Below are 16,467 nucleotides of genomic sequence, written 5' to 3'. Positions count from 1 at the left end.
AGCATCAGTGGTGCCACCACCTATAGTTTGTCCCACTGCAGATGTTGTTAAACTTTTAGGGTCCTGTCAATATCACAGGTGAGAAAAATTATTTCAAGGCAGTTTTCATTTATATATTTTTGCCACATAATTCCAAGGTTCAGCAGGAATAAGAAGAAAGATGGAGCCTTTGAAACAACAAAATCAGGAGAAAGATCTGATTTCGGGGGAAAGCTTATAAATTTAGCTTTTAACCTTATGAGTTGCTTATAAATTTAGTTTATCAGTTGCAGTTAAGGACAATGAGAGATGTCAAAGAGGATAGCAGTCCTGGAGAGGTGGCAGGACCACTAAGCGGCAGGTTGGAAGTAATTGTCCTAATATATCATTAGGACTTGATTTAAGCTGCGTTTTCTCTTAAAATTCAGACAAATTGATATGAACTGGAGTTATGATAATAACACTAAAGTTTATTTTCTTTACAGTGCTTTCATATTTTTGTTAATCAAAAGTGAAATACCAAGTAACACGTGTTCTGTGGACACCACATCATTATTAACAGAGCATGTGAGTACAGTGTAACAGACAACTGGATCTGAAACATGGATTAAAATTTTTTTAAATGCATAGATTTGAAATACAGATGAGAATGTGGTATTGTGTTTTTGCTTTTGTTTTCAATCAGGGCTATCTAAAATATCTTAGCAAAGGTATTATGGCTAGATCTGTGTAACAATCGGTCAGTATCGTCCCAGTAAGCCTTCTCAGCAAACAGAGTTCTATTTATTTTTTATTAGCAGTAAATTCCTACTAGAAGATCTATATACAAACACTTATTCTGGAAGCCTTAAGGATATCTGCAATAGGGAACCCTAAACATACTGAAGAGGAATAGGAACGTTACTTTAGAAAGAAGGAGGCCCAGGGAGGCAGTGTGTTGGGGGGTTGGGGAGAGGAGGGACAGTGGATCAGAGAAAGCCAATGAAAGGGTAAATAAAGTCATCTGAAAGGAGGCATTTGGCTTGATTTTCTTCCTATTTCTCTTTTCCACCATATCCTGTGTCACTCAAAGTTAAAACAGGAAATATGTGACGAGTCACAATTTTGAACTTGAAGAACCTAAATTAGTCTGAAACAGCAAATCTAGGTTAAATAGGGACAACTTTTAAAAGAGATCTCCACAGCAAAAATGTCAGTGGCTATATGTGCAGAAGTGCCCTAGGGGCAAACCCCAGCGCCGGGAGCCCCTGAGCCCGCACCCCAGCCTTCCCGCCCGAGCAGCTCTTCTGTCTGCCACAAGCCCACCACGCCCTGGCTGTCCTCTGAATCCAGCATCCCTCGGAGGTGTTGCCTCCCTAGAAGGGGCTGCCTCTGCTCCATGATTCAGAAATTTCTTCACCTTCCCTTCTTCTCCTGTAAAAACTATCACTCACTAAGGTAGCTTAAACCTTGGTTAAATCAACTCTAAACTTAAATAATAATTCACTTAAGTGTAAGAGAAACAAGATTTATTAATCCATAAGCATCTCTAATCAGGGAACTATTTCAGAGAGAATGGGGGAGTTGGGACTGAAGGGTGTCTGGTGTCCTATGACTACTTTAGGGATCCAGATACCTCCTAACCAACCACCCTTCAAACAAAGGGACAAAAACCTGGTAGAAAGTACATAGTAGGCTAACTGCCTTAGAATTTTCTAGGCAAGATGGGAAGATAGAAGCTAACTAAGTTTAAAGATACATACATCATGATTGGTTTGCTTGCAACCATACTGTGAGCTCCTAAGAAGAATATTTTATTACCAAAGGACAACTTGACTTAGCACATGACACATAATTGAAATCTAGTTAATTATCTCTTACAAAAGCAGAAGTATAGTATCAAAGAACCTTATCTAAGAGGCAAAGAGGATTATATTCAATAGCAGAAATATTATGAATTTACTCATAATTTTCCTGTCTTAGAGTATTAGCCTAATCTTGAAACAAGGATGGAAATGTTTTATTAACTAATTCAGTAAAAAAATCTGAATAAATAAAATTGCCTATTTATCTTAGGCATCCCATAGCAGAAGAGTCTGAGTTTTCCTTGGTTCTAATTTGTTTACAGATTATTAAAGTATACAAATGAAACATAAGCATTAATAACTATTAGTTTTGAAAGGTTTATCAACATAGCTATATATAAAACTGCAAAAAAACTTGACAGAGAAATTGCCAACTACCAAACATTCTGAATGGAAGAAGAACAGAATCAGAAACATTTGAGTCTAGAGATACCCACAAATCAGAATGCATAGGACAGCGTGTCCATATTTTAAAGTATGTTTGAGAGAGAAGAGAAAAATGCTGAAAATCTTTTTGTTAACAGTGGGATTACCAACTGACAAATGTTTTTGTTTTGGTTTGTGCCAATGTTTTCAACAGGTGATGAGCAAAACCGAAGAATCCTGTCCTGATTATTCATGGGTGGATAAACTTTCTCCAGCGCAACACCGCATAGTGTAAGAAGAGGTTCTGTTATTCTGTTTCATATTTGGTTAAAAAAAAGGATAATAGGAATGAATTCATGTTCATCTGAGCTCAAGAAGAAAATGATAGCACAGGTTTAACTTTAGCTCCACGGTGGAGAGACTTCCCTGTCCCTGCTGAATTTTTAGGTGTACAGGCCCTTGGTCCCAGTGCTTTAAGGAATTTTTAGTCCACTGCAGTATCTCTAACCATTAAGTAGCTCACAAAAGCAATCTCATTTAGCAAGACTTTTGTCCCTAAAGTGAAAAAGGCACTATAGGCCATCGGTTAGAATGACCAGCACCCTCAACGATCACAGTCGAGCTTGCCAATACTCTTCTCGAGTACTGTACTATCCAGGATACCTGCCTCCACCTCGGAAATCCCCCCGCCTCATGGGTTAACAGTCATATAATTCCACGATATTCATAGTCAAACATAGTAGAATATTTTGTATCCATATAGGTCCTACTGCCCATCTCCTGACATCTCATAAAGACCAGGAGAATTAGACTCAACATCAGCTCCTACATTTTAGGGCTTTTAGGGGATGGTTTTGGCAAAGAAATATGAAATTAGGTAATAGTACATAGCTCACATTTTACAATTGACAGCACTTTTAGACTTTATGTGGTGACACCTTCTTTTGCATCAAGAATATAAAGCATTTCCTCTGTTAGTATATACACTGTCTTCACAGTGGGAATGAGGCACTGCCTGGTGCATAATAAAAGCTCAGTAAAATATTTGAGTAAATCGAGTGAGTGAAAGAACGAACTAACAGACTGAAAGATAAATTTGTTGCTGTGTTTGCTTCAAAATAAAACATCTCTCAAAACATTTTTTCACAAAGCATCTCCTTTGTTAAGAAAAGCATTTTCAGTTGCCTCATGGTTAGCCAGCCTGGTCTGTTAGTCTGGTTTGCACCTGGGCCACCCCTCCAGGACCGTGATGTCCCGGCTTCACCGTGACACAGGGCTTTCCAGTGTGAATAGAGCTCATTGCCGAGCTGGTCCTAAGAGTCCCTAGTCTCACATTCCTTAAAGCACTATTAACATAGACTTCAGGAATTTGTTTTTAAGCTTGAAAAGGAATGCTGTTTGCCTAAAATTCTTTCCTGTTTCATGCCATTGTGCTTTGTATTAAGTTAAAGGCATTGTTTCAAAATATTAATCACCTCCCTGCAAAATCATTGGAAATGCTTACCGCATGCAAGTGTGGCCCAAGTCTCAGGAGTCAGCATGATTCCACTGCTTAAAATGGAGCATTTTCTTCTTACAAAAAGTCATGTTTTACCTGAAATAGCTAGGTTATTTTATTAATCAGACCTTCCTCTTGGCTAAGGCACAGATAGGCAAGTCTGTGGATATCAGTAGTTGCTTTGAACAGCATGAATTTTGTGCTATTCTGTCCTAGCCCTGTGCTCATGTACAAGAAGCGAGGGGCATAGTGTCAGTCCACAAATGCTTCATATTTAATTAGATAGCCACGTTCATGTAGACTGTATAATAGGACAGCAACAGTCTCATCTGTGTACTGACAATTTATAGTGATAATCCATTATAGCTTCTGTAAACCATGTACTTCCAAAATTAGTGCAGGACAGAAGCTGCCCTCTTAGTCCTGAAGGCACCTTGACACCTGCAAGATATTTCTTTGACTTCTGCCAGTCACAGAGCTCGAGACAGATGGGTGATTTCTGCATAACTGCTTACGATTTACATTTTTGAGCATGCTTTAGTTAGGATTCCATTTGGGTGTTTGTCAAAAATATTGCTGTGGGCCAAGATTAATCGTGACTTATTTGTTTTTTAAGGGGCTGCAGTCTTGCGGTGGTGTCTGGAATACTCTATGGATCTACATTTGTGCCAATCATTTATATCAAGGACCACAGCAAAAGAAATGACAGCACATATGCAGGGGCAAGCCAGTATGGTGAGAGTGAGAAGTTACTTCATCAATAAACTCAATACCTGTCTTCCACATAAGTATGTAAAAAGAATGTGATCATAGGAAATATTGGTACATAGATATGATCCTACTTTTTCACTGTCAGTGGTAAATTAAAAAGGCACTGAAGACAAACTATAAAGGATGGTTGGTATTTTCATGTGATCTTCAGCACACGAATATAGTCAACTTTAGTCAGGATTCATTTCAGCTACTTGCATCTTAACACATGGTTTTAGCTTTACAGTAAGATTTAGAGATTATTTTCCACTTAAATGGTCTCTGGGAAAATATGTATTCTCCTCTCAAAAAAAAGGTAAAGTGCAGTACACAGTACTTTAAAATCAAGTAAAGATCAAAGCACAGTCTTCCAAAAGGTCAAAGGATAGCCTATTTAGTCAGAAGATATTATTTTTTCAAACAGAGACTAGTGCATTGAAAGACTCCCTCATTATCTAAGTTTCTTGTGGTAGAATTAATCTCCCAGGTGTAAACTAAATGCTACATGCAGTAGCTTTGTACAGGCCAAAAGGGAGATGAAAGAGTCTATTTCAGGGGGTCTTATAATTATGTACAAACATGGCTTATACCCATGAAATGATAAAAGAATGAGATCATGGATAATACAGTCTTAAATCAGATAGTATGAAATTAATGTGATCTATGTTCAGATCAGGGTGAAGTTTGGAGGGCAAAAGTCATGAGAGAAAGATAGAGAGGCTGGGTTTGAACTCAACTTTATAAACAAGTGGATAGACTTTGAATACATACCATAGTTTCTTCCTTTTTATATTCGAACAGTAGTCAAACCTTTTATTAACTTCTTTTTCTTAAGATTTTACACAAATACTTTCTGTGTTTTAATACCTTTTCATTCTTAAAGGATAAACCCATTCAAAATAGAAGGAAAAACAAGGGTGAAAAAATAAAATGGAACCAGGAATGAGTTAAAATCTGTGCCATACCTGCTAGAAATGAGCCATAAATTTGGCTTTAAGATTTCTTGTAGCCACAAGGGAAATCAGTCCCACAATTCAGAGAACACAAGATAAAAACAACTAATTGTCCAGGAGTACAGTTGCTCTTGGTACTGGGACATAATAACCCAATGTCCTCAACAACCTCTTTACATAAATAGTACAATCACTTCTTAGAGTTCTTTCTTATGACAACTCAAATGTAGTCTAATAGGAACACGTTTTGTTCTAATTTATTCAAAAATAATTCTGGGAGGGGCATAATATTTTATTTCATTTATTTAACAAACACATAAGGAGTGCATGATTTCTGCTGGGCACTGTCCTTAGCACATTATAATAATAGATCATTTGGCCCTCATAGCAGCCTTACTGGGTGGATCTCATGAGTATATTTGTTTTGCAATTAAGACAATTAAGACAGAAAGAGATTAGATTATTTGCCCTACTCTCAAATTAGCACGCAGCGGAGGATTCCCATCCAGGCGGTCTGTGCTCCGATCACTATGCTGTGCTGCCTTTGAGGTGGTCCGTAGATGGATATGTTGTTCTAACATTCTCCAGAAGCCAGATTTAAGACTTTAGAAGAGTAGAGAAACTTGGACCTTCAATCATTTCTTCCTAAACATGGCCATCTTCTTTGTCAAAAGTTTAGTTGAAACATTGAGTCTAATCTGTCCTTGCCAGCCGAGAACCTGTAGCACACTCATCTGAATGGCCAAAGCACAGCCTGCTTAAATACTCAGTGGAGTTGGGGTTTCTCAGATATTGGGCCACTATCATGTATTACTAACTCTCTCTGTAATTAGGTTTATAGTAAACAAGTGAATAAAACTCTCTTTGGGAAAACTTCTTGGTTATCCTTCTGTATAGTTCTCATCTGCAATAGAGATGCTGGTCTCCAGATTGATCAAGAGACCATATCAAGTTAGCACTCCCCAAGGTTCTTCACACCACTCCCCACTACAGACTACTTGGAGATTTGCTACATTTCCATGGTCATTAGTAAAACTAGGTCCAAAGAGCTTTTCTTAAAAAGGTAAAATTAGCATCATATTTGCATAATGATTTTTATTGCTTATTTAGCTTTCCAGGAAAACCGTAAGAGCCAGCCTTTTAGATTTGATTATAGTAACTTACTATTTACTATCTCTAGGTTTTAAGTATGTTAATTAAAATTCTGTATAAATAGCATTTAGAAAAACCAGGATGATAAAATAAAATTAATGGTTACTTTACTTTCAAGGTTAATTTCAGTGAGTTTGATTCATTTTTAGAACCCTAAGTATATTGGAAATGCATAAAATGATATGCTTGAGAGTTTTATAATCTTTATTTTCAGATTTAGATTATATGTTTGCACACTGCAGTGGCATTTTCCTTACAAGTACGGTCTACTTTCTGGTGTACTGTATAGCCATGAAAAATAGTCCTAAACTATATCCTGAAGCAGTGTTGCCAGGTAAGAATATTTATTATAAAACAATCTTCTCACTCTCCAAAACTATCATTCTCTACTCATTTAGCTTGAATACTAATCTCCTGTATACCAAGGCACCCACACTGAGTGGTGTGCCTGCTAAAGCAAAATACTATCTCTTAATTGCCTTGGCCCAGTTCACACCAATTATGAAGGATTTACAAACCATGAATCTGGATATGAAGTGGCACTCACTATGGAAACTAAAAATTGAACAATGAATCTAAGATCATTTCCTAAATCTAAGATCTAAAGATCTAAGATCTAAATCTGAATCTATGATTGCTGCCAAAACATCTTGTATATTGACAATCAGATCTTATTATTTCTTCTTCACTATATAAGGACTCATACTAAAAGTCAAAGTCCTCTGACTCTATTTTTTAAAGGAATTATTAACAGGAATCTGCAATCATTTGGGAAAACAAACATGTTCTCCAAAAACTAAGGAGAAATTGTTTTAGAGTGCAGAAAAGGTCTATGTTAAATTCATATGCTTTTGGACTTAATCCAATAGGCATTGATAGTAAAATATATGCATAGATAATTCCTCGTGTTTTTAGGAGTTTGCTATTGTTCAAAATGGAATATAGGTCCACAAGTAACATTTTTAAATAAATAAAATAGAGCATAGATTCATTTTGAGTGCTTTATTTATTTAAGCCAAAATGTGTCTCTGTACCTCTATAGCATTGTAGAAAATTGTAGAATATTTACTGAATGCCTAGCTTATGTATCCTGGACATTTTAGCTCATATTTTCATTCAAATTGTGGGATTTTCTTTCCCTTAGCTATAAGCATCATTCTGAATTTCACATAGTTTTATGTTCCTGGTTTAGAGTAAATGGTGTTTGCAGAGCATGCTTAAATCCATTTTCTTCCCTAGGCCCCTCTCCACTACTCCACTACCCAATCTTCACCTCAACTACTACTTGGGGTACTTTATTTAATTTTGATAAAGTGAAAGTGTTGGTAATTATACTCACAGCAGTTAAGAGCAGAGAAATCACTTGGTTTCCAAAATGATCACAAAACACAGCCCAAAAATCCATGTGGGTGCACAGTGTTGATAGTGGTGCATTGATGTGGGCCCTTTGCTATTCCTGCCATATCTACAGGGGAAATGTTTCAGGAGAGGAGCGTGGTTTGTAAATATGTGATGTCTGTGTGTGTTTCAGGATCCTTGTCTGGGGTACTTTGGACAATGGCTACCTGCTGTTGGTTCATAGCTAATCACGCTCTCAGCGCTGTGGTCAGTTTTCCAATAATTACTGCTGTAAGTAGCTGAATTGTTTTTCCAAATTTTTGTTTCCCACTGTAAATCTAACTTTTCTGATGCCTTCTTAGTGACTCACCAAAGGCTGTCATGGAATTTGATTTTTAGGAGTACAATTAGTATGATAGATTCATGTAGATGCACTGACACCCTCCCATCTCATGTCCTTGATAGCTAAGGAAACAATGCTAACCTAATTTTAACAAGTGTGTTGATCTTTGGTATCCTCACAGTTTGTTTGGTCATTTACCTAATTTCATTTTGGATACATTATAATTTGCTATTTGAAACAATATTCATCTCTATATAACAGTTTGTAAAAATCCTTCTGTGTATATTATACCTGAATCTTACGACAATGTTACGGGACAGGAAGTACTTCAGATTTCTCCTCATCTAGTGCTTCAGTGTATTTAAAGAAGGCTTTCAGGAAGTGCTAAAGCAAAATACTATCTCTAGATGGTGCCATTCATCATAGCATTTTGCTTCATCTGTGCCAATTATGTAGCATATATAGTCAGGTAACAGGAAAAAAAACTTTCCTTTGATATGAGCAGGACAAGTAGTGATAGATTGTTCACATTTTGAAGATGAGAACATTGAGGCTATTGCCTCAATAAAACTGAGGCTAAAAGCATTGTCTGAAGTGACAGCTAGTGGAAAACTCTAGGCTTCTAAGTGCAGAGTTTCCAGTACATAGTGCTACTTTCTGCCATCAGTTTAGAATCCAATTTAGAGTTTGTTTCATGTTCATCATTGTACCAGGACTGAGATACACACCCAGGAATTAATTGCTTCAATGATGGGCTTTTATGTCTTGTTTAAATATTTTATTGCTGACCAGTTTTTCACCTGCATCCCCTGCTTCCTAAATCATCATGATAAAGGATATTTGCCTAAAACATTTTAGCAGCCCTCCTGTGAAAACCTAGAACACTGATTTTTTTTAATACATTGTCTAGTCTAAAACCCATTGCATAAAAGTTTGAAACATCCTTAAATTTTCATATAAATTCAAGGTTTCAAACAGTATATTCTGACAGTTCTGTGTTCATAAAATAGCTTTAAAGTGCATCTAAATTCGAATAAATAAAGTTTTTTTTTTTTGTAAAAAGAACCCACATGTTGACATTCTTAATCTTCTGCTGAGAGGAACTATCAAAACTGAGCAAGTTACAAGGAATTTTTTTAGGTTTAAATCCCCCCTCATCATTGGAATGGCAAGGGACCCAAACTCTTTCCCAAAGGGGTTTGTTTCTCATAATTTCAAAGATATTTAATGCTAAAGTCACCAGATAACAAAGGAAAGTATAATATGCAATATGGGGAACTTACCAGTTAAATGCTTAAAAGTAAATGTGTACAGAAAACAGTGTGACATGCTTCTCACTGAGGGATGCATATGTCACTTGACAGTAATCCTACCACATAAGAAGTGATTATTAAAACAGATAGTCACTAATCACATCAAATCTAAACTTTTTCATATGGTAATGATTTTGCCTTTTAATCAAGTTATATTCTTGAACAAATGTGCGTTCTCCAAAAAGGGTTTGAAGAAATTTTTTATAAAGTACACAGATACAATTAAGTCACACAAAGACAAATAGAAATACAAACACAAAAGAAAATAAAAAATATGATAAAAATGAGAAAGGAAGCAAACAGCACAAAAGGGAAATAGTTATGTGATTACACACTCAGTTTTGCTTTGTGCTTGGCAAAGGGGGTAATTCAATGGAGTAGCTAATCCTTTTTAACTGGTAGTATATTATTTCCTGAAAAAAGGCCAAGGATTTCCTAACATCAAATTCTTAATAGAAGTTATCATATTGGGCCTTTTACTATTGGACCTATTACTATAATATTCCTCACAAAATTTTATAGTAGACAAGAGATGTCGTTTTCCTGCCACACTTTCTTGTATTAAATTATGGTAAAGACAGGACAAACACTGAGGGCTAAATCTGAGGTGGATTGGGGGCCAATGGGAGTAGTCACTGTGGCTTTTGGAGACTTTCCCATCAGATAGATTGTTCTTGAACTACTGTGATGTAAGCAATGTCTGCCTACCCACTAGGCACAGCTTCCTCTGATGCTTAGGGACTGTTTACCTGGGAAGGAGGTATTTCTAGGAGGTGAGGTCTTTATTTCTAGTATGTTCTTGCTTGGTTTCACTGTTGTTACTCTATTCAGGCACAGCTTTTTCCACATGCAGAAAAGATTCAGTCATTACCCTAAAGGATCTTACATTCATCTTTATTTTCTTGGAAAGCTGGATTTTTTAAACTGTTTTTTAATGAAGATTTCAAATATGCTCATCGCCCAATTTCAACAATTGTGAATATAGTCAATCTTTTTCTATCAAAAGAGTACATTTTTTAATCTCATCAGCACTGTTCTTCCCAGGTACATAAATGTCCATTGGTACATGTCCACTGGTAACTAGATTGTGAGTTCCTTGAAAGCCACATCTGTATTGTTTATTGGCACATAACATTCAATAGAAAAGCAAAAAATGAAAAAGAAAAAAACCCCACAAAGTAGGAGAAAGGGCTTGTTGCCTCTGTGCTGAGTCTTCCCTGATAAGCCTGAACGCCAGATCAGCTCATGCAGAAGGTTCGGCTTCTCAGGATGGCTCAGCTCTCCTTATTTTCAAAGGCTGATTTGCAGATGTGTAATTTATATTAATTACAAAAGGAAAATATGTGATCCCAATTGCCAAAATGGTTGTTTCTCTTCCCTAAGATGTCCTTCCTATTTGGCTCTTCCCTGCCTGGGCCCACAGGATGTGCCGCTTAGACCTAAGCACGCGTTACTGACGCACCACTCCTGCAACCGCGTCCCTCCTTGCAATGCTCCTGAGGCCGTGTCTAACCTAATGTTTAGAAAATCACAAGCAAAAAAGTCTCAAAGGTCAATGATAGCTTTTGGCATTGCCTTCTTCCATGTTCTTGGAAGGGAAATAAATTCCCAGATGAAAGAGGATAAAATCCTTGAGCAGTAGGCATGATAACATTAATATCATATCCCCTCTTCTATTGTTTTCTCCCACACTATCCAAGGTCAGTACTGAAGTGACTAAAGGACCCATATGCTTCTTGTTTGATTTGGATTTTGAGGCCCAGGGCCCTACATCATTGATAAAAGGCAATCCCTTTGACCTATTTCTATGGCTTTTTTGATGTTGACTTTTCCAGATGCTGATAAACAGAGAGTAATGTATTTTCATTGCTTCACTTCCATGCCAAGAGTAGAGTCAAACTTTGTTGACCCAACCATGCAGACAGGTGAAGTAGTGGAGGGGGAAAAACATGTTGGAATTGTTTATTTGAAAGTTTTCCAGAGTTTGCACAGATCTTGAAAATGGGTCATAAAAATGCTGATATCATATACCTTCTCCACAAAGACAACAATTAATTCAAATTCCCATTTCTTCCCTTCTCAGCTGAAAGAATTAATAGCTTTAATAGCTCAAGTTTTCCAATTGCAGAATCATCCTTTTTTCCATCTCAATTCTTTTCCTTTCTTTGTCCTGTGTTATTTCATCCCTGTCTTTGTCCCTGCTCACTAACCCACTGTTTATTTATCCTTACATGCTGTTTCTGTCTTCCCATAACACTGTTTTTATTATCCACTAGAGTTTAATGTTTAGATGTAGTTCATTACCATGTAATAGTATCAATAAAAAACTTTTTAAGTACAGGCTACTTCCATATGCACACTATTTGTGAAGTCCAAAGGAACATACTAAAACTTCTTCAGTTATGAGATTGTCTCATGCCAAAAAAAGTTAGAACATTCTCATGTACTTCTTCCAATTAATTGCATGTTTAGTTCCCTAAGGAACTAATTCACTAGAAAAAATAAACTATTTTATTATTAAAGAATTGTATTATAAATAGATCACATTAAAGAAAAGCATTCTATGGCACAAAAATCAATAGCATCATCAAAAGAATCAAAACGAAAAACATAAAGAACAAAACAGAAAAAAATAAAGCCTTCGTTTTTTTACCTGATGCTACTTAGTTTAAATGTTGAGTTAGGGTTGGAATTATGAATAGTTTTCTCTGATAATATTCATATATTGCTTTCACAATAGAAATTGTTTGACTAATGGGTCAGGTCAGCTCTCCAACATATACATAGAGTACGGTCACAAAAAAATAACTAATTAAGAACTTCATCTTATTTTTACTTAAGGGTCCAGGACTTATAGCTGCAATGTGGGGTGTCTTCGTGTTTAAGGAAATACAGGTATGTACAAGGAAGGATCCATAACAGAGACAGATCCAGCTAAGAAAGGTATTTAATGCTATGTTTGAGTTATTTTCTGAAAACTACGTGTGACTTCTAAGCCCAGAGCAGAAAATACACATGTGTGGGTTTGACAGGTCAGATGTTCCAAGTGTTATCATCCCCAACTAGGAAATAATATCCTGAGGATATGAGAGTCATGAAATGTTTCTCTCCACCCTAACTCCCAGTAGATTTGTGCTTTAGTTGAATTATTTTCCCTTAAGAGATTTGGTTAAATAATCTAATAAAACATGATATTTCATGTAAAATATGGTAGATAAACAAGGTAAAAGGGTTTTTTATCCCAAAGGAAAAATGTCCCTGGGGCAAATGGAATTTGGGAGTAAATTTTTTTCTGTTGGTTCTCATGCCTCCCAAAGGCCTCCATGTGAAACCAGCAACTTCATAAGAACACGTTATGGTAACAGTATATAAATAATGATGATGTAAAGTTGTGTTTGTCAGTAGTTCTAAGATGTGTGTGTGTATTTTCATTAAAAATTGTTTTAGTATTTTTTCTGTTTGCCTGTATTTGTGGAAAAAGTCTTCAGTTGATGAATATATGTGAATAGTATTTTGCTATAGTTTTTATTAATAGCAAAATAAATTAGACAATATGTCAAGTCATTATATATATATGTTTTCTGTCTTATTATGAAGCTATCCTGGTTGTAAGATCTCATGTTGTTGATCTCTGAGAACCACAAAATGAACTGTGACCCTGGTGATGATTATTCAGTTTTAGTTTTAAAACATAAATTTCATTCATTCTAAATGAAATGTGTTGATTTAGAAAGCCATAATTTCATAATACCAGTAAGATTCTCAGATTAGATAAGAAATTAATTTGTTTAGAAGATATTTTGACCATGATCTTAATTTTTTTTTTTAAATACACAAGATAACTTAGAGCATTTATATACCCATAAGTGACTGTTAGGTTCCTCATTTATTTCAGTTAGGGTTGTTTCTCACAAAAATAATTCTATACCCAAATGCACTGTAAATGCACTCTTTGCAAATATTTGATCTGCCTCAGAAAGGATAATGATTTCTATGTAAGTATTGAGTATTCTTCAGTATAATATGGTGAAACTTTAGAAAATTACTAGTAAGTAACCACAGCTTATTTGCATTTATACATATAAAGAAGCACAAACTAAGAACAGATTTATTATAAAGCATTTGAAAATTATTTTTGGTCACTACTACAATAATAGTAATACTGAATTTAAAATCCTCTTCCCTTGTAGATACAAGAAAGAACTCCACTGAGAGAGAGAATCCCTAATCATTGAACCTAGCGTTAATTCCTCAAAGCCCTCTAAAAAAAAAATGAAAGACATACAAAGTAAGGTTTTTTCTGGTCTCCTTTACAAAGAGACTCAGACCAAACAGAGAATCAACTTTTATGAATGATAAGCTATAATCAAGTTTAATTCAAGGGCTTAATTCAGAAATGCAAGGATGGTTCATATTATGGAAATTAATGTAAGTTATTATAATGTTAGGTAAACAGAAAAACTATGTGATAATATGTATTCAAAAGGCATTTATGGTTAAAAACCATTTTTATTAAAACCAGTTTTTAATTAAGAAAACCTCTTAATAAAGGAGAAGCTTTAGTTGATACAAGATGTCCATCAAAAAAACAATGGCAGGTACATGATTAAGGTGAAGCATGAGAGTTCCTTACTGATCATATGCCAATAAACCTGAAAAAAAAAAAAGATTTCTCTGTAAGTTGAAAGTCAAAAATTTGTCCATCATTGTTTTCTTCCTCCAACAAATTGTTCAGTATTCCTGGAGGTCCTATCTAGTGTGGTAAGATATACATAAAAAGTAAGAAGAATAGATATAGGAAAGAAAATAAGAAAATTATCATTTGCATATAAAATTATCTTTAAAAGTTTAAGAGAATCAGCTTAAAATCTTGAGATCTAATAAGACCATTTAGTCAGGTACTGAAATATAGGATAAATACAAAACCAGTAACTTTCCAATATGCCACCAATAGCTAATTAAAAAGAGGACAATAATTGGTATTAATAGCTACAAAAATTATAAAAATGAGAAAAAAAATTATAAAAATGAGAAAATAATTAACAAGAAATGTGCTAAATTTATAAAATCACTTTACTACAAAAGTTTGCTGTAGGACATAAAAGAATATCAGAGCAAATGGGGAACAAGTCACTATTGTTACTAGGCTCTCTTTCCAATTCCATCTAATGTGATTCCTATAAAATCCCAATGGAATTCTTTCTGGAATTTTGAGAGAGAGCTCTAAAGCTTGACCAAGTATGTATGTAAAAATAATGTAAATTGCAATGTAAAGAGAGGGAGGGAGGGCCCTACTAAAGCAAAGAGTGAGTTTTATTGACGATTTTAGAGTCAAAACACATTATAAATCTGTCTACAAACAGAACTGAAGGAGTGGCCAGTGATGCTTAGCATTCAGTTCAGGGGCCTCAGCGCCCCTTGACAGTAGGTTTGAAAGGAAAGTTCTAAATAGCTTACAAGCCAACCAGTTTAAGAACGTTATTAACTAAACACTGAAACCAAAATCCTATCAGAATTTTTAAAAATTTTTCTTAGAAACAGAATGAAACATTGGAGGACAACAAAAGTGAGATGGCTTTTATTTCCATGGCTTTTAGGTCCTGTCAGTCGTGTCTTGAAGCAGTCCTCAAAGACACATGGTTAAACGTCTACACCTACATTGGAAGGACTTAATGTGAGATCCAGGCTTTTTGTGTGAAGAAGTTTAATGATTTCATTTCATTTTAATGCCATCAATGCATCAGTCAGATGCTTTGTACTTCTGATGTTCTTTTGTATCTGACACCTCTTCTATGTTGGGAAGTTTGTTTTTTAGAATTTTATGTTTAGGTATTGTAAACTAGATAAACATTATATTTTTAGCAACACACTCTAGTTAATATATCTGCAGTAATAACCAATGCAGGGAATTATTACCACAACAAAGTATAGGTCAGTAGCTACTGCCAGATAAAGAGTGAGGTGATTTGGTATCTTAGTAGCTGTTTCAAAAATCCAAGTTAGAAACTTTTTGCTTTGATGAGAATGTTCGCATGATCTTTCTAAGAGTAAACATTCATCTTTGACAATGGAAAATTATTGCTGTTGCCCAAATATAATCAATCTTTTCTCTAGGACATTTGGGCAGATTCTTAACGTTAAAGGGGAAAAATATTTTGCTGCATAACATTATTCTTCTGTCTACCTAGAGAATGAAGTACCTTAGTAAAATATTCATGTATTTAGGTGGCACAGTGCCAATAACTGAGGCCCCATATATTGTTTTTTCTTATATAGATAATAAAATCAGTTGTCCTATTAACAAAAGACATTTGGAAATGACCTGAGTGCATTCATTCTTTGAACAAATATTTACTGAGTGCCTGCTCTGCACCAGGGCAGGTATCTAGGTAGGGTGCAGTCTTTAAAACAAAGAAAAAGTTGTCAGGGAACCTTAAAGCCTTAAGGCAGAAGAGTGTGTGGGGTGGGGGTGGGGGGTAAATAAGTAGTTCTGTGCTTTGAAATCTTTGCAGTGCTGTTTTACATTTGTAGAACTTCTAATAAATAGAGTGACTCCTAATAGTGTTGATGACAATGAATGACAATTCACCTGGCCCCAACCCAGCTTACAAAGACCACTCTCTGGTCATCACATGGAGGCCAATTAATACACTTAGACTCAACTGTTTTATTAAGCTGAAGAAAGGAGATATACATTTTGGGGACTTTTAGCTATGTATTAGTCAGCATTAATCTTAATACAAGCTAATAATAATATTATATGATAAGACTGTTGGGAGATCTCAATGTAGTTTTACATAATATGTCTAAAATTAGAGAGGTGCTGTCCTGTTTTACTCTGTGATGTTCAAATGCCTTAGAGCATCCGGGTCTATATTTAAAGGGAGACAAGGGCAGCCCGGCCATCATTCAGAGGGGAGAAGCCAGCAGC

At 35.5% G+C, this 16,467-nt stretch overlaps 1 protein-coding gene across 7 annotated transcripts in view; it reads left to right on the top strand.

The window, feature by feature from the left end:
* TMEM144 (transmembrane protein 144) overlaps positions 1–16,467 on the top strand; it is a 51,631-nt gene that overhangs the window by 18,407 nt on the left and 16,757 nt on the right. For 5 of the 7 annotated variants that reach the window (XR_012129598.1, XM_073232535.1, XM_073232536.1 and 2 more), the window contains exons 6-11: positions 465–546; positions 2,404–2,480; positions 4,304–4,422; positions 6,757–6,876; positions 8,074–8,171; positions 12,378–12,431. Coding sequence is in view for 6 of the 7 variants with exons in the window: in XM_073232535.1 (XP_073088636.1) it covers positions 465–546; positions 2,404–2,480; positions 4,304–4,422; positions 6,757–6,876; positions 8,074–8,171; positions 12,378–12,431 (550 nt within the window). In the remaining variant the exon portion in view is untranslated. Of the gene's footprint in view, positions 1–464; positions 547–2,403; positions 2,481–4,303; positions 4,423–6,756; positions 6,877–8,073; positions 8,172–12,377; positions 12,432–15,133; positions 15,969–16,467 lie in introns of those variants that run through there. The other 2 variants (XM_017656659.3, XM_017656660.3) reach the window with 2 other exon arrangements.

The sequence above is a fragment of the Manis javanica genome, chromosome 3 (assembly GCF_040802235.1).
Source record: "Manis javanica isolate MJ-LG chromosome 3, MJ_LKY, whole genome shotgun sequence".
Lineage (NCBI taxonomy): Eukaryota > Metazoa > Chordata > Mammalia > Pholidota > Manidae > Manis > Manis javanica.
The sequence above is the reverse complement of the archived record's forward strand: the minus strand, read 5'-3'. Positions and strand labels throughout refer to the sequence as shown.